The sequence below is a fragment of the Gorilla gorilla genome, chromosome X (genome assembly GCF_029281585.2).
Source record: "Gorilla gorilla gorilla isolate KB3781 chromosome X, NHGRI_mGorGor1-v2.1_pri, whole genome shotgun sequence".
NCBI classification, from domain to species: Eukaryota; Metazoa; Chordata; class Mammalia; order Primates; family Hominidae; genus Gorilla; species Gorilla gorilla.
Window position 1 is genome coordinate 64,868,121 of NC_073247.2, and position 21,404 is coordinate 64,889,524.

Genomic DNA, 21,404 nt, shown 5'->3' on the forward strand with positions numbered 1-21,404 from the left:
CTGATTCCCTGTTCCCATGCCTTCTGTTGTGGCCTTGGTTGTCTGTCTGTGTGTAACTTTTTCTGGTGTTGCCAGGTGCATGTTGGTTCGGTGTCTTTGCATCCTTGCTTCTCTGGATATACTTCTTTGTCACATGTTTATGCCCATTTGCTTATATTCTGTCTGTCTGATCTATGTGTTTAGGTTTCCTTGTTCCTGTTTCTATCTTACCAGACATGTCCCTGTGTTTCTGTCTCTGTGTCTAGCCTGTGTCCATATGACTGTGTTTGTGGGTTCACATCCCTATGTCTACTTGTTCTGGGTTCTCTGTCTCTGAATTCCCAATGTCCCTCTCACTGTGTCACAATGTCCCCATTTTACCTGGGTCTGCATCTTGCCTCTCCTTATGTCTCTGGCCTGAACCTTATCTCTTTTCTTGTAACTGTTCAAGTGTCTGAGTCTCCATGTCTTTATCTGTGGAGCTGTGAACATATGAGTCTGTGCTCCTGTCTCACTCTTAGTGTATTCTTTTGCCTATATCCCTATCTTTGTCACCAAGCCTCAGTCTGTGTAACATCTCTGTTTCTACATCTTTATATGTCTCTGGCCCTGTGTTTCTCTGTTCTTCTCCTATTCTCTGCCTCATGTCTGCAAATCAGCATGTCAGTGTATCTCTGAGTTTCTACCCCTCTGACCTTGGTGTCTTGGACTGTGGTCCTGGTCAGTGTCTCCTTGGTTACCTATGTCCCCATGTCTCTGTGTGTCTTAATACCTCTGCTCCTGTGTCTGAATCTCTATGTTTATCTATGTCTTAGTTTGTATATCGTTATGTATCAGTGTCTTTACATTACTCATTATGTGTCTGTACCTAAGTGACCTTTTTTACTCTTTGCCTCTTTGTGACAGGGACAGTAACTGAAAACCACGAAGACACAGAGGTGCAGCCAGAGAGCATCTGTTCCTTTTTCTCTGAGTTTATGTCCCTGATTCTGCCACTCTGGCTCCCTGTCCCCATCTTTTTATGTCTCTATACCCCTATGTCCATGTTTGTTTTGTGATTCCTGTGTTTCCATAAATGTCTGTCCCTCTATCCATCCATATCTGTGCCCTTGTCAATGTTTTTCCGGGTGTGATCCTGTGTCTTTGGTTGTGAGTATGTATATATGTGTGTCTATTGCTATGTTATGGGATCCTTTTTTGTTAATTAATTAATTCATTCTTTTAACAAATATTTACTAAGCACCTATTATGTGAGAGGCACTGGGGATACATAGATGATTCAGAAAAGGTCCTTGCCCTCAAAGATCTCACAGTCTAAGTCAGGGATCCAGACAAGTAAACAGATGATTACTACACAGTATAAATACTGTGAGCGTGGAGGGTTGGGGGTGGGCTATAGGAACCCAGAGGACAGGACCAAACTCAATCTAGGGCAGGCATCAGGAAAGGCCTCCTAGAAGAGGTAACAACTAGGATTTGAAGGAAGAATTATACTCACCTACAGGAACAAAGGAAGAGTGTTTCATGCAGAAGGAAAAGCACATGCAATGGTCCAGTGGTAGGAGTGAGCATGGTTTGTTAAGGAAACTCTGAGAGCCTTGAATATGCTGTAGGAGTTAGGGAAAGCTGTGAGCAGAACTACTGATCATTTTTTCATTTTACAAAAGTGGCTTGTAGGGCTGGTGTGGAGCATGGATTTGGAGAGGGTGAGACTGGAGACGTGAAGGACCATGAAGATGCAGGAGTCCCTGACTCTATGTCTCTGCATGCCTATGTGTTTGTATACCCTTGTATATGTGTTCCTTAGAACATGCGTGAGTCTGTGTGTCCCTGTGTGTGCTTCCATGTCCTTGGGTCTCTGTCCCTGGCTCACCCCATGCCCTGGTTTCTGGATCTCCCAAATTCAGGTCTCCTGGCTCTGGAATTCAGAAGCCATCACAGGACATAGGAGAGGTAGGGGTGGCCCAGAAGCAGCTCTACATGAGAGCGCTTCACCAGCCAGCAGGAAGCCCAGCGGGGCAGCAGCCTTGGTGAGTCCTTCAGCAGCCTCTTGCCTAGAATCACAGGCACATCTGGGCCATGGTGCCTTCGTAAGCATGGCCCCATAGGTCCTGTCACCAGTCGGATGTCTGCGTGCTGGAACTGCCCTGAGGGAGAGAGATGCAGTGCTGGTCAGGGAGGTGGCCTGAGTCCCTGCTCAGAGATCTGCAAGGAGGCCCAGCAGGAAATCCAGAGGGATTTAAAGGAGGAAGAAGGAGGGGCAGCAAAAGACCAGAGGGAAGAGGCTGGGCATTGTGAGAACTGTACAGGAGCCAGATGGGGCTGGAGTGTAATATGGAAGTAGGGAGCCAAAGTACATGAGATGGCAGAGAAAGGGGGACAGCCAGGTTTGGAGAAGACAGGGAAGATTAGAAAGAAGGAGACAAGAGGAGGGAGGAGGCCCAGAGGAGGTAAAAATATCTGTTTAACCCACTGTCACTCTTTGATGTGAGCCTCTGCCTCAGGTTCTGCCAGTGTCTCCTGACCTACAGCCTGGCTTCCTACAACCTCCCTTCATAGCAGTCTCCAGAGGGATCTTCGTAACACCCAGATATGACTGTGTCTCTCCTCTGCTTATAACCCTTCATGGCTCCTCATTGCTTTCAGGATAAAGCCCAATTCCTCATCCTGGCATTCAACTCTGACCACTCAACTCTATTTCCTCCAACTTCCATTCCTTTCCTCCACACTCTTGTTTAGCCTTTCAGACTCAGCGTGGGTGTGTCTACCTCCTCCAGGAAGTCTTTCTTGAGCTCTGAGGCTGGGCAAGTTCCCCTACTCTGGTTTTCTCTAGCTCCCTGGGCAGCTTTCTGTCCAGGAATGATCCCCTCCTGTGTTCACTATCCATATCTGGGTCTGTCCTCTCCCAAGATGAGGAGCTTCCCCAAGGGAAGAGTCTGTTGCTGATTCCTCTTCCTGGTTGGGGATATACGTGCCTTTCACCCTGGCAGGGTCTTTTTGGTGGCTGGTGCTCCCTGGCCCCTCTCAGCCTCAGCTGCACTTACCTATCAGGCCACGGGCTGAGGGGCTGAGGCCTGAGCCATTGGCCACGTAGAACCCCAGGTGGGGTAGTTGCAGGGTACTGGGATGTCTGTAGCGGTGTCGGAGGACTAGGAACTCAAGGTAGGGCCCAAGGCGGAGGGTAAGGTGGGCTGCAGCAGCCACATAGAGCTCCAGCTGGGGCCTCTTCAGCAGGGCAGGTCGGTCCCAGGACAGGCGCAAGGTATCCTCGCCTCGCAAAGATATAGAGCTGCGGCTGATGGTGATAGTATAGGCCCGGGGTTTGTCTGTAGTGACTGTGATGATCTGGAAGTAGGTGCGAGTCTGGTCCTTGTGGCCCGGCCTTGGTGGTGCGCCAAGCAGCTTCCCACTCACATGCAGCCCTGGAGGGAGGGGAGTGTGGGCCTGGAGCGGGGGCTTTTGCATGGTCATTTACATGGTCACCCACAGCATGGGCAGATGAAGTAGTGCAGATTTGTGGCTGGAGGGCCAACTCCTGAGAGAACTACTTCTACCATGGTCCACCTGGCTGCTCCTTCTTGAGCAGTGTGTGGAGTGGGGGCATGTAGTATGTGTGCACATGCTTACCCCAGTGTGGTTGTTTGCATATATATGTGTGTTTGCCTCTGAGTGTGTAATATGTGTGTTTGGTTATGTTCATATGAGTAAGTCTGGGCATATCAGTACATCTGCATGTTTGGAGAAGGTGTTATGTTAGAGTGCGTATTTTTGCTTGTATATTTATGTATGCGCCTCTGGATATGTTGGTGTTATATGTCTTGGTGCAATAGTGTATGTTGTGTGTACCTGGTTATGTGTTGGTCTGTACTGATGTGTATCTGGAGTGTCAGTGTGTGCATCTGGATTAGTGTCATTGTTTGGCTTGGCAGGTATTTCCATGCATCAGTGTATTTCATATAACTAGTGTAGCAGAGTATGTTTGCTGCCTGTATGTGTTGAATACTTGGAAATTGGGATTAACCTTGGGGTATTCAGTACTTGTATGCCCGAGTGTGTTGATGTGCATGCCATTGTGTATATCTGGGCATGTGTTGTGTGTCACCATGTGTCTAGGTGCATATTTGCATATTTGTGGGTGAAAGGAGTGTCAAAATATGTACACCATGGTGTGTATGAGGAGTCTTCAAAAAGTTCATGGAAAATGCATTTTATGAAAAACTATGCATGGATTTCAAAATTTTTTACACCAAAATAAACTCATACTAATTTGTTACAACACGGATGAACCAGATCTAGTTTGAAGCATTAAGAAGGACAAGACATCAGTTTGAAAAGAGCCCCTATCAGAGCAGCATGAACTCTGCTAAAATTGAAGGAAGAACAATTTATGGTGAAGCTTGGGTGCAAGAATGGTAAAATTATTGGCATTTTATGAAAAGTTTATAAGGACAATGTCCTAAAGAAAGCAGAAGTTTACAAATGGATAACTCATTTTAAGAAGGGATGAGACAATGTTGAAGATGAAGAAGGCTGCAGTGGCAGACCATCTACATCAGTTTTCGAGGAAAAATTCATCTTGTTCATGCTCTAATTGAAGAGAACTGGCAATTAACAGCAGAAACAATAGCCAACACCATAGACATCTCAATTGGTTCAGCTTACACAATTCTGACGGAAAAATTAAAGTTGAGTAAACTTTCAACTTGACAGGTGCCAAAACCATTGCACCCAGATCACCTGCAGACAAGAGCAGAGCTTTCAATGAAAACTTTAAACAAGTGGGATCAAGATCCTAAAGCATTCCCTCAAAGAAGTATAACAGAAAATGAAACATGGCTTTATCAGTATGATCCTGAAGACAAAAGCACAATCAAAGCAATGGCTACCAAGAGGTAGAAGTGGTTCATTCAAAGCAAAAGCAGACTTGTCAAGAGCAAAGGTCATGGCAACTGGTTTTGGGAGATGCTCAAGACATTTTACTAGCTGACGTTCTGGAGGGCCAAAGCATGATAATATCTGCTTATTACGAGAATGTTTTGAGAAAGTTAGCCAAAACTTTAGTAGAAAAATGCCTGGGAAAGCCTCACCAGAGAATTCTCCACCATGACAATGCTTCTGCTCATTTCTCTCATCAAACAAGGGCAATTTTTCAAGAGTTTTGATGAGAAATCATTAGGCATTGACCTTACAGTCCTGATTTGGCTCCTTCTGACTTATTTTTGTTTCCTAATCTTAAAAAATCTTTAAATGGCACCCAGTTTTCTTCATTTTTAAGTAATGTATAAAATACTGCATTTTAATGGGTTAAATTCCCAGGACCCTCAGTTCTTTAGGGATGGACTAAATGGCTGCTATCATTGCTTATCTTGTACTTGATGGAGCTTATGTTGAGAAACAATGTTTATGTTTTTAATTTTTTATCGTTTAATTCCATTTTACCACAAACTTTTTGAAGTTCCATCATATTTGTGTGAGTTTACTCTATGCCCTTTTGTGCGTGTATCTGTGAGTATCTTGGTATTTGAGTGTATTCATGTGTGTTTTTGTGTGTGTCTTGGTGTGTTCTTGTGTGTTACCGTGTGTTAGTGAGGTGCATTGCTATGTGTCTGGGGTATTAACCCACAAATGTCTAGGGGTATTGACATGGATATATCCAGCTTTGGTGTATGGTGATGGAGTTCTTGGGGCTCTTACCTGCCTTTGGGTCCTCTATGAGCTGCAGCAAGTCCCCAGGGTGCCCATTCAGTGTGAAGCAGATCTTCTCTTCTGAGTGTGGGATTTGGATCACAAAGTGGGGGTCCCCGTCCACTGCAAGGCAGAAGATACAACTCTAAAGTTAAAGGAATAAGTGGAAGGGAGAGGGAAAGAGAGAGGAGGGAAAGGGAAGAGGTTATGTCTGTTTCCCCAGCCCCAGTCCCAGTGCACAAGCTGCCCTGTACTCAAACAGGGGAGCCATGGGGGTGACTGGCTTACCTGAGGAGGAGAAGGTGAAGATGCTAGGCAATGTGCCTGCAAAGGAGAGAGAGACTGTGTTGGGAAGGGACTAATCTATCACATTTCTAGGAATTCTGGGACATACTCCCAGATAAGGGCCAAATTCCTGTGTTCAGCATTTAAGGCTTTTCTGAAATCTAGTCCCTGCCTAGCTCTCCAGTCTTTGTGCTCTAGCCCAACCAAACTATTGTTATGAGTGTCCTACCTTCTCTTCCTAGTGACCCTTTACTCCTGTTTTTCCTGCCACCTGGAATGTTTTCCTTTCCCTTAACTACCAAGGATGAATTTCTAGTTATCCTTCAAGGCCAGCCCAAATGCTCTTTTCTCTTGCTCTCTGCCTGTGGTAGGTAGAATTCTAAGATGGCCCACAGGATCTCTTGGTGTACACACTCTGTAAAATCTCCAGAGCTGTGAATATGATGGAATATCCTCCCAGAAATAGGTTATTTCATGTGACCCTATTGAACTTATGAAGGGTATATTATCCAGGTGGGGCCTGACCTAATCACGTAAGCCCTTAATATTTGCATCTAGAGGTCACAGACAGAGGAGTCAGAGAAATTTAAAGTGTGAGAAGGGTTTGGCGTTAGCGGAATGCTCCATAGCTGCCTTTGAAGATGGAGGGGGACCACATGGCAAGGAATGCAGGAGATTTCTAGGTACTGAGAGTGGCCCCAGGTAACCTCTTGCAGCTGAGAGCGATCCTCCAGCCAACAGCCAGAAAGAAAATGGGAACCTCAGTCCCAGCAACACAAATAACTAAATTCTGCTAACAACGTGAATGAGTGTGGAAGAGGATGAGAGCTCAGTGTGACAGACACCTTGATTTCAATCTTGTGAGACCCTGAGCAGAGAATCTAACTAAGCTATTTCTAGACTACTGACTTACAGAACTGTGAGATTATTAATTGGTGTTGTTTTAAGCTACTAAATTTGTGATAAATGTTACATAACAATAGAAAACTAATACATTACCTCCCTCTGGTCTCCCACAATGTCAATAAGAATTCTAATGGAATGGAAATGAAGACCCAGGGGATCTTTGTCAGGGGAGCTCCTTGCTCACCTTTTGCTAACCCCACAGAACTTCCTTGAGATTCCATGCTGCCTCCAGCTCCTCCCAGGATCTCCTCAGAATTGCCATCCCAGTTTGGACTTCCTGCCAAGCACAAAAGAAATAAGAAAACCCTTCAAATTCCAGGGGCAAAGTCTCAAAATCCTTCTGACAAGGAGAGCCCTCACTGGCTCTGCAGGTTGGCCTGCCCATCTCCAGGACTGGGACCTTATGCTCTCCACAGCCTCTTAATCTCTCAAGCTCAGATATGTTCAAAGTTCTTCCTTATAGCATTTATACATTCATTTGTTCATTCATTCATTCATTCATTCAGGCATTGCTTAGGTATTAGGTATATGGTGGTGAAAAATAAAGACATAGTTTCTGACCTGGTGAAGCTCATAGTTTAGTAGGGGGTGGCAGACATGAATGAAATCATAATTTATCACAAATGGTGATAAATGCTATTGGAAAAAAATAATGAGGTGACTATGGGAGTTAAACAGAGACCTGAAGTAGCCTGCTTGGGGGAGGGTGGGTAAGGAGATCTGAGCTGAGATCTAAGGCATGAGCTGGAGTTTGAAGGGCAATGGAAGGGATAAGGGCAGCAGGAAGGGGTAGGACAAAGCTGGTCAGATGATTATGAAGCAGAGACAGTAGCTTGAAAAAAGTCCCTGAGTGGAGATGGGGTAGGGTGTTCATTGGAGGGGCAAAATAGAGACCAGTGGGGCTGGAGTTCAGAGAATGGGTGGGAGAGGGTGAGGTCGTAGAGGAATGGGGGTAGGGAGCAGATCATGCAGAGCCTGCTGGCCATGAAGAGGACTTTTAACTTCATTCTAAGTACGATGGGAAACCCTTGAGGGATTTTAAGTAGGGAAGGGGCATGAAGTGATTTGTGTCTTTAAAGGATCCCTTTGGCTGCTGGGAGAGACTGGCCTATAACAGGACAGGAGAGGAAGCAGGGAAACGAGTGAGGAGCCTGGAACAGTTTTCTAGGTGAGACACAATGGTGGTCTGCTGTAGCACAGTGACACTTGGGGTGGTGGGAAGTGGATGGATTTGGTAAATATATTAGAGGTAGCATTGTCAATAACTGAGGATGGATAGGATATTGGAGGGGTGTCTGAGGAGAGAGGCATGTAGAGGATGTCATACCCAAATTTGCATCCCTGTGACTTAGGCACTCTCAGTGGGTTCTAATCCTGCCCTATAAGGTCACCTAGGAAATGTCACTCCTTCTCTTAGGAAGGCAGGATACTGGAGTGGTGAATCACATTCATTCTGTGACCAGATTGTATGAGTTCAACTCTCTGACTAGCTGTGTGACATTGAGAAACTTATTTTACCTCTCTGTGCTTCATTCTCCTCATGTGTAAAATGACGATGTCAAGAAAGAAAGATGTTTCTTGTGAGGATTAAATGAGGGACAAGTACAGTATGTAGAGCAGTACTTGTGCATAGGAAGAGCTCACAAATGTTAACTTATTATTTCATACTTTTTTTGGAAATTAAAGATAATTTTAATTATCTTCCCCAATTCTTCTACCCCTGTCATTAAGCAGGACTATTCACAGAGCACAGAAAAACCAATAAGACCCGCCTCATCCAATGATGCATTCCTCCCCTGCTTAGGAAGCATCAGCAATTCTTTTGTCCAACAAAACAAATGTCAAAGCTAACCCTTGGCCAATTTGTTTCTGTTCAGCCTTCCCAGTCTCAACACTCCTCCTCTCCCAAGGCCTCTAATTCCATGCATGTATACTGAGGCCCAGAGAAGTTAAGTAACTTGTCCAAAGTCCCAAAGCAAGCAAGCAAGCAAGCAAGCAAGGAAGCAGCTGTCCCATCACTGGAGTCTGCATAAGCCTTGTAGATTCCCAGCTCCTGGTACTGTCCATTCATACCTCACCCTCATGGCTCGACCTCTTACCCATGGCACTCACCATCTTCATCAGGAGTGAGGAAGGTATAGAAAGCTGGTGGGTTCAAGGACTCCACGAACTTGGATTCCACCATTGATTCAGACAGCAGCTCTAGCTCCTCATGGAGAAGGAGCAGACTGATGGCCTCAGGGAGGATGCTAGAAGGCAGCAAGATTGGCAGGTTTGGAAGGCTGCCTTCTGGTGTAGGCCTGGAGCTGTTGAGTAGGCTCATTGTTGGAACTCCTGGCCTAGATGGTCCCAGAACTTGCCTGGTCCTCTGGGGACCCGGGAGGAGGTCATACTGATGCCAGAAACTTCCAGGGGGCAGAGTGGGAGTAAAGGGCATGGGGAGGGGTTCTCCAAGGACAGAGGTGGTTGTGGTACTGCTGGGACCTGTGGAACTTGAGATTGTATTTGGGAATGTGCTTAGGCTCTCAGGAAGTGGGGGCCTTGGTCTGTCAGGTCTAGGAGGTAGTGGGGTTTGAGGCATATGGGGGTTTGGGGTCTCAGGCTTGGAAAGTGATATGCTTGTGGAAATTTGGTGTGGTGGGGCACTCGGTTTAAGAGATAATAAGATTTTAGGGGTCTTGGACAAGAGGATTCCAGGCCCCAGGTGTGGCATGTTGTTTAGGGTCTTGGGAGCAGGAACCCTAGGTCTGGTGTGTGGTGGGTACTTGGGAACCTGAAGTGTAGAGACTCCAGGTCTTGACTGTGGCAGGCCTTTAGGTGCCTGTGATGTGAGTGCCCCAAGTTGGGGGTGCGATGGAGCACCAGGTTTGGAATGCAGTGGAGTAACACATTTCACAGTGTCAGCTTTGGGCGAGGCTGGGATGCCAGGTTTCACAGGTGGGACTTGTGTCCTGGAGTTCATGGGTAATATATCAGGATTCTGGTCTGATAGAGAGCCGGGCTTCAGAGGCAACAGAGTACCAGAATTTGAGGGCACAAGAATGGTAGGTTTTGTCCTGAGAGTTGGCTGGGCCAAGGTGCCAGAATCCTGTTGTGCTGGAATTTTGGCCTTTGGGTATGTGGGCATCGACAGGGTATGAGGGCTCTCTCCGAATGGCTCCAGCTCTTTGGAACTTAACATCTTCTTGGTAGAGGCAGTAGTAGTTGAGGATAAGTAGAACTTTGGTTTCACAGGCCTTGATTTGGGGGAGATGACCTTGGGCACCAAGGCTGGCTGAGCTGTGCTTACCCCTAGGCCATGCCTGCTGCTGGATGAGGGCATGATGGTGTCTGGCCCAGCAGAGGTGGAAGTCTGTCTCCTGGTCTCCTCACTGGCCTCTTTGGGTTGCACCATGACCAGTGAAGTCAGAGGTGTGACAAAGTTGTATTCAAGGGACAGCTTGAGGACTTTGGCAGCCAGCAGGTGGCGAGTGGTGGTGTCACGAGCTTGGAAGCGTGCATCCAGCAGTTCTCCAATGGTGACATAGGCCCAGAGGCGGTGGATGAAGTGGGCCACATTGGGGGCTGGCTCCCCTGGGCAACCAAAGGCCTTCTGGCTGTTGTTGGTGGCCCCTTCACTGTGGTGGGCCACAAGAAGCTGATCCTTGGGGCCACGGGCTGCCAGGTGGATGCCCAGTTCCTGTTTGCCTGGCTGCACCTGTCCTGCCACCACCAGCTCAGAGCCACCAAAGTAGTTGGGGAAAACGGCCCAAGGGGAGGCCCCAACCAAGCCACCCAGGTAGTTCAGATGCACATCTGCCAGCAGAGGCATGGAGATCTCCTCATAGAGGCCCTTCAGCTGTAGGGCCGCATCAGTGTCCTCATATATGCGCCGGGCTATTCCCCGGTTTTCCAGGGACAGGCAGAGCAGCAGTGTAAAGTCAGCATCATCCCCAAAGGCCAAGCTGAAAAGGGATACCCTGTGGCCTAGCGCCTGACGGACATTGGAGAGGATCACACTGGGGGTCGTCACGCCAGCCGTGGGTTCCCCATCCGTCAGGAAGATGATAAGAGGGATCCTCCCCACACTGGGGCCCCTCCCAGGCTCCTGGTTGCTATGGTTCAGCACTGAAGCAGCTGCCAGCAGAGCTGAGTTGATGTCTGTCCCTAATTGGGGAATAGATTGTGAGACCATCTTCTCTGGTCACTTCTACCCCCATTGCAGACACACTGGGCACCTCATCAACTTCCCAGGCTCACAGCTCCTTATCTTTGCTCAGGCTGTATCCATTGTTTCTCCTTCCCAACTTCTCCACTCCCACCCAGACTTGCTGAGATCTGACATTGGGGCCCACATGTCCTTGGCTTTTATCACTCTCTGTCTCACACTGTTCTTTGTCTGTTTCCTTGGTGGTGCAGGGTCGAGGGGGGAGATGTCTCATTCCTGAGCCAGACTGGCAGGCTCCCAAGGCTAGCAACCCCCCTCCAACCTTCTTGCTACAGGGGAAGAAAGGACAGAGTTGACAGGAGGCAGTGGGTAGAGGAGACTTCAGTAATTGTCAGAGACGATTGCTTAAAAGCTAGAATCAGGGCAGCAGCTTCCTCAAATGCTTGGAAATAAATATCTAGATTATTGATTTAAAGAAAGTTTAGCAAATTCTTTCAAGTGTTTGCTTTAAAGAAGAGGAAACTGAGGCCAAAAAGAAATGTGCCCTAAGATACATGGAGAATCGGCTGCGCTCTTTCTACAAGGAAAGGGTGATGGGAGAACACAGAGGACAAAGGACCATATTTGTGTGAAATGTGGTCTTGATATTTCAGGCACTGTGAGAGTTGAGGAGGATGGGGGAATGAAGAGAGGGTTTCAGGAATTTCCCATATCACCACAGCCTGCCCATTTGGGTGGGTAGATCTAACACTTACAGCCATCGGCTTCCATGCAATGCAGGTAGTCCTTGGCACTGTGGACATTCTGGATGGTGGCCTGGATTGAGCCTCCAGCTTTCCAAACATTAACTGTGTCAGAAAAGGAGATGATGTTGAAGTAGTCATTGGCTTGAAGGTCACTGAGGATCACATTCATGGCCATTTTAGTCTGTGGGATATGGATGAAATGAAGAGAATGGGACAAGACTTGAGGTCTATGAGATTGAAAGGCTTTTTCTACACAAGGCATTAACATCTAAGTGTTATATGGTTTTAAGACTCTCTGACTGCAGGACTCTGTGAATCTAGGATTCTCAGGTGAAAAGACTCTATGGGTTCCAAGGCATAGAACTGCACTGTTTAATATGGGAACTAATAGTCACATGTAGCTACTTACATTTGAATATAAACTAGCTAAAATTAAAGAAAAATTCAAACATTTAATTCTTTATTTGCAGTAGCCACATTTCAAGTGTTCAATAGCCACATGTTGCCACTGGCTACTATATTAGATAGCACAGAATTTTAGATCATTTCCATCATCACGAAAGTCATATTGGACACTGGTCATCTAAAAGGTTCAAGCTCCATGTTTTTTTTTTTTATTATACTTTAAGTTTTAGGGTACATGTGCACATTGTGCAGGTTAGTTACATATGTATACATGTGCCATGCTGGTGCGCTGCACCCACTAACTCGTCATCTAGCATTAGGTATATCTCCTAATGCTATCCCTCCCCCCTCCCCCCACCCCACAACAGTCCCCAGAGTGTGATGTTCGCCTTCCTGTGTCCATGTGTTCTCATTGTTCAATTCCCACCTATGAGAGAGAACATGCAGTGTTTGGTTTTTTGTTCTTGCGATAGTTTAGCTCCATGTTTTTAGAGCTCTAGAATTCATTTGCTATATGGTTCCTGGGCTCCATGACCCAGGATTCAATGATGTTTAGGACCTTTATGATCCCAGGTCTCTTTTTTATTATTATACTTTAAGCTCTAGGGTACATGTACACAACGTGCAGGTTTGTTACATATGTACACATGTGCCATGTTGGTGTGCTGCACCCATTAACTCGTCATTTACATTAGGTATATGTCCTAATGCTATCCTTCCCCCCACCCCATGCTACAACAGGCCCCAGTGTGTGATGTTCCCCTTCCTGTGTCCAAGTGTTCTCATTGTTCAATTCCCACCTATGAGTGAGAACATGTGTTTGGCTTTTTGTCCTTGAGATAGTTAGCTGAGAATGATGGTTTCCAGCTTCATCCATGTCCCAACAAAGGACATGAACTCATCCTTTTTTATGGCTGCATAGTATTTCATGGTGTATATGTGCCACATTTTCTTAATCCAGTCTATCATTGTTGGACATTTGGCTTGGTTCCAAGTCTTTGCTATTGTGAATAGTGCCGCAATAAACATACATATGCATATGTCTTTATAGCAGCATGATTTATAATCCTTTGGGTATATAGCCAGTAATGGGATGGCTGGGTCAAATGGTATTTCTAGTTCTAGATCCCTGAGGAATCGCCACACTGTCTTCCACAATGGTAGAACTAGTTTTCAGTCCCACCAACAGTGTAAAAGTGTTCCTATTTCTCCACATCCTCTCCAGCACCTGTTGTTTCCTGACTTTTTAATGATTGCCATTCTAACTGGTGTGAGATGGTATCTCATTGTGATTTTGATTTGCATTTCTCTGATGGCCAGTGATGATGAGCATTTTTTCATGTGTCTTTTGGCTGCATAAATGTCTTCTTTTGAGAAGTGTCTGTTCATATCCTTCACCCACTTTTTGATGGGGTTGTTCATTTTTTTTCTTGTCAATTTGTTTGAGTTCATTGTAGATTCTGGATATTAGCCCTTTGTCAGATGAATAGATTGCAAAAATTTTCTCCCATTCTGTAGGTTGCCTGTTCACTCTGATGGTAGTTTCTTTTGCTGTGCAGAAGCTCTTGAGTTTAATTAGATCCCATTTGTCAATTTTGGCTTTTGTTGCCATTGCTTTTGGTGTTTTAGCCATGAAGTCCTTGCCCATGCCTATGTCCTGAATGGTATTGCCTAGGTTTTCTTCTAGGGTTTTTATGGTTTTAGGTCTAACATGTAAGTCTTTAATCCGTCTTGAATTAATTTTTGTATAAGGTGTAAGGAAGGGATCCAGTTTCATCTTTCTACATATGGCTAGCCAGTTTTCCCAGCACCATTTATTAAATAGGGAATCCTTTCCCCATTTCTTGTTTTTGTCAGGTTTGTCAAAGATCAGATGGTTGTAGATGTGTGGTATTATTTCTGAGGGCTCTGTTCTGTTCCATTTGTCTATATCTCTGTTTTGGTACCAGTACCATGCTGTTTTGGTTACTGTAGCCTTGTAGTATAGTTTGAAGTCAGGTAGTGTGATGTCTTCAGCTTTGTTCTTTTGGCTTAAGACTGACTTGGCAATGTGGGCTCTTTTTTGGTTCCATATGAACTTTAAAGTAGTTTTTTCCAGTTCTGTGAAGAAAGTCCTTGGTAGCTTGATGGGGATGGCATTGAATCTGTAAATTACCTTGGGTAGTATGGCCATTTTCACGACATTGATTCTTCCTATCCATGAGCATGGAATGTTCTTCCATTTATTTGTGTCCTGTTTTATTTCATTGAACAGTGGTTTGTAGTTCTCCTTGAAGAAGTCCTTCACATCCCTTGTAAGTTGGATTCCTAGGTATTTTATTCTCTTTGAAGCAATTGTGACTGGGAGTTCACTCATGATTTGGCTCTGTGTTTGTCTATTATTGGTGTATAAGAATGCTTGTGATTTTTGCACATTGATTTTGTATCCTGAGACTTTGCTGAAGTTGCTTATCAGCTTAAGGAGATTTTGGGCTAAGACAATGGGGTTTTCTAGATATACAATCATGTCATCTGCAAACAGGATCCCAGGTCTTTATAGCTGCCTTTCAATGACTTTGCATGCTTTGGTTCTGCTGTAATCTGCTCTTCTGCCTCACCCTCCATTTCTTCCAGGCTAGTCTCACCAGCCCCTAGAAAACTCAGGTTCCAGTTTAACTCCATAAACCTTGCTCTTTTATGCTCTTTAGATAGCATACTTTCCAACTTCCCTTTATTTATTCACATCTTTACTGTTCTTTCAGTTGCTCCTTCTCTGGAAAGTTCTTCCTTAAGTTGCCAACCCTGACCCCTGCCCTTCTCACTTAGATATTCCCTGTCCCAGTCTGTTAACTGACTGTTTTACATGAAATATTTTTACTTTCTATCCAAATATTGAACCCTTTGAGAGAAGGGCTTATAATGTTGCTGCTTCTTGTCTCCCTTCTCCATGGCAATACTAGCATAGGGCTAGGCCCATAGGAGGTTCAGGGAATAGAGTGTGTAGGATCTACTATTAGGTATCATTTACAGGACACTTGCTATGTTCCAGGCACTGTGCTAAACCCTTTCGATGCATCAGCTCACTTAATTATCACAGCAACACAATGAAGAAGGTACTAATACTATCCTCATTTTACAGGTGATGACACTGAGACTCAGAGAGGTGGGTGCTTGCTTAAGGTCATACAGCTAGTCATTGATGGACAAGGGATTCAAATCCACATTTGGGAGGTTTTAAATCCAGTGACCCTAAGCACAATATTATGCTTTCAATCCTTTATATAGATATGGATTTCAGAGACCACAGGAAGGACACTTGAGACCCACCTTTCTCTATACCTTAAACTGATAGGAAATATCTTGAATGCTTCTAAGTGGATTAGAGTCTTTCCTGCCATAGGGAGAGCTCTGGGGATAGGTCGTATATTCTGGGACGGGGAGCTAAGCACCATACTCTTGTTTCCATTGAGAGGGAAGAGACTTAATAGGATTGCCTTTCCTGAGAAGAGCTGTAGAAAAGTGAGAGCCTATGAGGTCCTAGAAGTCAGAACCTCTTGTTGACCAGGAATAGACTGTTAGTAGAAGTGTGCTGTTTAATCTCCAATTACTTTGAGATTTCCCAGCTATCTTTCTGTAATTGAATTCTAGTTTAATTCCATTTGATTTGAGAGCATACTTGGTACAATTTATATTATTTTAAATTTGTTAAGGTATGTTTTAAGGCCAGGGATATGGTCCATCTTGGTAAATGTTCCATGTGAGCTTGAGAAGAATGTGTAATCTGCTTGAGCAGAATGTGTAATGTTGTTGAATAAAGTATTCTAGAAATGTCAATTCGATCCAGTTAATTGATGGTGCTGTTCAGTTCAACTATGTCCTTACTGATTTTCTGCCTGCTGAATCTGTCAATTACTGATAAAGTGATGATGAAGTCTCTAATTATAATAGTGGATTCATGTATTTTTACCTTCCAGTTTCGTCAGTTTTTACTTCATATATTTTGGTATGTTGTTGTTCGTTGCATGCACATTAAGGATTGTTTGTCTTCTTGGAGAATTTCCCCTTTACCATTATATTTATTTTATTGTTATATCATATAATGCAACTATTTATTGCTGAAAATTTCCTTGCTTTGAAGTCTATTTTGTCCAAAACTAATAAGCTACCCCAGCCAGCTTTCTTTAATTTGTGTTAGCATGGTATATCTTTCTCTATCCCTTTGCTTTTGATTTATCTGCATCTTTATATTTAAAGTGGTTTTCTTATAAACAACCTACAATTGGGTCTTATTTTATTATCCACACTGAGAGTCTCTGTCTTTTAATTGGTATATTTAAACCATTTATGATTGCAGTCATTACTGACATAGTTGGATTAATATTTGCCATAGTTGTAAATATTTTCTATTCTTTTAAAATTCTTTATTCTTATGTCTTCCACTTATTTTTTGGCTTCTCTAGTTTTAACTGGGCATTTTACATGATCCCATTTTATCTTATCTCTTAGCATACGCATTAGACTTAAAAAATTTTAGCAGTTCCCTTAGAGTTTGCAGTATACATTTACAACCAATCCAAATCCACTTTCAAATAACACTATACAGCTTTATGCATAGTGCAAGTACCTTGTAACAGAGTATTCCCAATTATTCCCTCCCATCCTATACAATATTACTCTCATTAATTTCACTTATTCCTAAGCTACATTCACTAAATACATTGTTATTTTGAAAAAATATTATCTGTTAGGTCAGTTAATAAGAAAACTATTTTATTTTACCTTCATTTATTCCTTCTCCAACACTTTTCCTTTCTTTATGTAGATCCAAGTATCTGAGATATACCATTTTCTTCCTCTATGTAGAACTTCTTTTAACGTTTCTTGCAAAGCAGGTTTATTGGTGACAATCCCCCAAATTTTTGTCTGTTTGAGAAAGTCTTTATTTTTTTTTCACTTTGGAAGAATAATTTTGATGTATACAGAATTCTAGGCTGGTGGGTTTTTTCCTTTAACACTTGTAATATTTCACTCCACTTTCTTCTTGCTCCCATGGTTTCTGAAGAAAAGTCTGATATAGTTTATATCCTTGATCCTCTATAGGTAAGGTACATTTTCCTCTGGCTTTTTAAAAGATTTTTCTGCTGTCTGAATATGATATGCCTAGGTGTAGATTGTTTAGTATTTATCCTGCTTTGTGTTCTCCTAAGCTTCTTAGACCTGAGGTTTGGTGTGCATAATTTATTTTGGAAAATTTGTATCTATTATTACTTCAAGTATTTCTTCTGTTCCTTTCTCTCTTTCTTCTCCTTCTATTATTTCCATGATGCATATGTAACACTTTTAAAATTGTTCCACAATTCTTGGATATTCTAGGGTGTTTCTTAAAATTCTTTTTATTTTTGTTTTTTAGCTTCAGGAATTTCTATGAACGTATCTTCAAGCTCATTGGTTCTTTACCCAACCATGTCCAGTCTACTGATGAGTGAATCAAAGGGATTCTTCATTCCTGTTGCAGTATTTCTGATATCCAGCATTTCCTTTTTATTTTCCTAGGGTTTTCATGTCTCTGCTTACATTACCATGTGTTGTCCTTATATGTGGTGCACTCTATCCATTAGTGCCCACAGCATATTAATCATGGGTTTTAAAATTCTTGGTTTGACCCATTAAAAAATTGGCAAAGGACATGAACAGATACTTCTGAAAAGAAGACATACATGTGGACAACAAGCATATGAAAAAAGTGCTTAACATCACTGATCATTAGAGAAATGGAAATCAAAACCACAATGAGATACCATCTCACACCAGTCAGAATGGCTATTATTAAATAGTTAAAAAAAAACAACAACAACAGATGCTGGCAAGGTTGTGGAGAAAAGGGAACGCTTATACACTGTTGGTGGGAGTGTAAATTAGTACAACCATTGTGGAAGACAGTGTGGCAATTCCTCAAAGATCTAAAAACAGAAATACCGTTTGACCCAGCAAACTCATTACTGGGTATATACCCAAAGGAATGTAAGTCGTTCTACCATAAAGACTCATGCACATGTATGTTCATTGCAGCACAATTCACAATAGCAAAGACATGGAATCAACCTAAATGCCCATCAATAGTGGACTGGATAAAGAAAATGTGGTACATATACACCATGAAATACTATGCAGCCATAAAAAAGAATGAAATCCTGTCCTTTGCAGGAAGAGGGATGGGAACTGGAGGCAATCATCCTAAGTGAATTAATGCAAGAGCAGAAAACCAATGCTACATATTCTCACTTATCAGTGGGAGCTAAACATTGAACACACATGTACACAAAGAAGGGGACAAGAGACACTGGGGCCTACTTGAGGGTGGAAGTTCGGAGAAGAGTGAATACTGAAAAATGATGTATTACATACTGTGCTTATTACCTGGGTGACAAAATAATCTGTACACCAAAAACCTGCAATACTAAATTTACCCATGTAACAAACCTGCTCATGTATCCACTGAACCTAAAATAAAAGTTGGAAAAAAAATTTCAATCAAAAATAAAACTGTTTGATAATTTCGACATATCTGACATATTGAAGTCTGGCTGTGATGTTTGTTTACTCTCTTCAGACAGTGTTTTTCTCCTTTTAGCATGCCTTCTCATTTTAGGTTGAAAGCCAGACGTGATGTATCAGGTAAAAGGAAATAAACTAAAAGGCATTTAGTGTGGGGTTTTAAGTTTATCTGGCTATGAGTTAGGTAATGTTTCCTGTTTGGGGCAGTTTTAGTTGTCAGAGGCTAAAACTACTATTTTTTTTGACAGGGTCTTGCTCTGTTGCCCCAGCCTTAGAGCAGTGGTGTGATCTTGGTTCACTGCAAGCTCCACTCGCTGGGCTCAAGCCATTTTCCAAATGCAGCCTCAAGCCATTTTCCAAATGAGTAGCTGGGACTACAGGTGCGCACCACCACACCTGGCTAATTTTTGTATTTTTAGTAGAGACAGGGTTTTGCCATGTTGCCCAGGCTGGTCTCAAACTCCTGGGCTCAAGTGATCCACCTACCTCAGCTTCCCTTCTAGTGTCTGTATTTTTGTTGCTTCTGTTGTCTTTGGTTTTCCCTAGGAACATTTTCTTAAATAGGGTTTGGGCTTGTAGTTCTATCAGCTGTAACTTTCCGTTATTGCCGAGGAGCCCAGTTGATGTGGTGATAATGTGTGGAGTGAGAGGAAGCGTTCTATACTCTTATGAGGAGGTCTCAGTCTTTTAGTGAATTGGTGTCCCTGAGATAGAAACTTCACAAGGACTTCTGAGATTTTACCCCTCCTCAGTGAGACAAGAAGGCTAGAAAGGGCTGGATTTGGGGAGATCCCTCCCCCTACACTGGGGCTAGGGAGCTGGCTTGGGGTATTACCCATTTTTCCCCAGGTTGCTCAACTCTGGTAAAACAAACTCAGCCTTAGGTCCCAAAGGCTCTGTGATTGAAAGATTAAGGAGCAAAGCTATACAATTGCAAGACACCGGTACAAAAAGCTCCAGGGTATTATGGTATGAAATGCTGCCTGCAGAACTTTATGGATTCAGGGGCTAAAGTCAAAGCCTGCTTGGTCTACGGCCTCAGAACTCTGACCCATGGGCACAGTGGTAGAAGTGCAACAAGATTAAAATCGATGTGACTCCTGACTCTATGGTTTCTAATTCTATAATGCTAGTACTCTATACTATTAGGCCTTTAAAGTAAAAAAAAAAAAAAAAAAAATAACAAAGACCCAAAACCTTGTGGCCTCAGGGAGATTCAGAGTCTTTCTCACCTAAGGTTTTCTTGCTTTTGGATTCTAGGATCCCAGGGTGCTCTAGCTTGAGGGTCCTATATGACCCTGGGCTTTCGTGGTTGAGGGTCTCAATGGTTTCACAGTGACCAATGTGTCAATGTTCTTAGGACTCTGTGGCTCCAGGTCCACAGGCTCCTGTTAGGTAAGATACCAGGACCCTAGGGTAGGCCCAAGCCTGTAAGACTCAAGGGTCATGGGATGGTGGAATCTCTTCTCCCAGGGCCCCATTGTTACCACGCTCTCTGCCTTCTGGGTCTTCTGATACTAGGACTAAGAAAGGTTTCCAGGATCCTTGTTACCTGTTCCATCTTGGTACCAAACATGGAGCTGCTTACGTCAATAACAAAAACCACATTCTTCTTCATAGGTGGAAGGCCTCTGGGGGCAAAGTAGTGAATGAAATAGTCATTGTAAATCTGGACCAAAAAAAAAAAAAAAGTAGAACCAAGAAGGACAGTGAAAGCCAATCTAAATCAGGTCCCCTCTTATTTTCCTGCATAACACTGTGCTTTGTTCCCCAGGACTTCTCACTGTTTCTAAACAGGCATGTGTGTGACTGTTTGCTCACTGTCCATCTCCTTCACCAGAACCGTGTCTCAGCTATTCAGACCTTCATCCCGGGGCCTGCCCCAGAGCTGTGGAGGGAATGAGACTGGCTTGTAGCCCAGGACTCCAAGGATCAGGATCTCTGTAATATGTGAGTTCCTGTCTGTGAGAGAGTTGGGCTTGCACAGCCTTGAGGGTCCCTAGGGATATTTTGCCTGGGCTGCAGGAACTCCAAGTATTGTTTTAACCTCCCTGTATAGAGTGAGCCTGGGGCCCAGCTCTTTGCTGCCAGAGGCTGGGAGTTGCAGGGCCTCCCTCTCCTCCTAAAACCTCCTTTCTGCTGTTGCTAGGCAGAGCAGGGAGAGGAGGAGGGAACCTAAGCAGAGTGAGCTGTTTATTCAGAGGGGATTGGTTATACCAGGTACAGATGCCTTGGGCTGTCCTGGATGTGATTGGCTGCTGACTCCCCTCCCCCACTCCATTCTTCCCTCTGCAGAGCCTCGGGGCTGGGACAGCTGAGGGAAGGGGAGGGGAGGGGAGGGGAGGGGAGGGGAGGGGGGCTGGGAGGGCCCCTCAGGACCAGTCTCAGCTCAGCTCAGGGATGTCTGCGCTGGCTGAGGGTCTGTGCTACCCTGAAGCTGAAGCAGGCTCTGCCCAGGGCCACAGGCTTTTGCTCCTCTCTGCCCTTCAGGCACTCTCCGACCATTAGGCTGTACACTACCTCTTCCCTCTGAAGAGGAAAGAGGAGACGGGAAGACATCTGCTCTTCCCCCTCCACCCCGGCCTTTGAATTAATTCACAAGTGCAATGGCAGCCTCTGTCTCTGCTAATCCTGGCACTCTGGTACAGTTCAAAAAGGCCTGTGTCACCCACACTACAACTGCCCAAGCCAACAGCAGAACCCAGTGGCCTCTGCAC

General features: G+C 44.2%; 1 protein-coding gene across 1 annotated transcript in view; it reads right to left on the minus strand.

Moving 5' to 3' along the window:
- Positions 1-937: 937 nt before the first annotated feature.
- ITIH6 (inter-alpha-trypsin inhibitor heavy chain family member 6) overlaps positions 938-21,404 on the minus strand; it is a 43,481-nt gene continuing 23,014 nt past the window's right edge. Inside the window, exons 6-13 of the mRNA XM_031006044.2 lie at positions 20,240-20,356; positions 11,758-11,929; positions 8,968-11,001; positions 7,040-7,132; positions 5,953-5,988; positions 5,674-5,787; positions 3,024-3,401; positions 938-2,126 (exon numbers count right to left, since the gene is read on the minus strand). Coding sequence (XP_030861904.2) covers positions 1,915-2,126; positions 3,024-3,401; positions 5,674-5,787; positions 5,953-5,988; positions 7,040-7,132; positions 8,968-11,001; positions 11,758-11,929; positions 20,240-20,356 — 3,156 coding nt within the window. The 3' untranslated portion in view covers positions 938-1,914. The remainder of the gene's footprint in view (positions 2,127-3,023; positions 3,402-5,673; positions 5,788-5,952; positions 5,989-7,039; positions 7,133-8,967; positions 11,002-11,757; positions 11,930-20,239; positions 20,357-21,404) is intronic.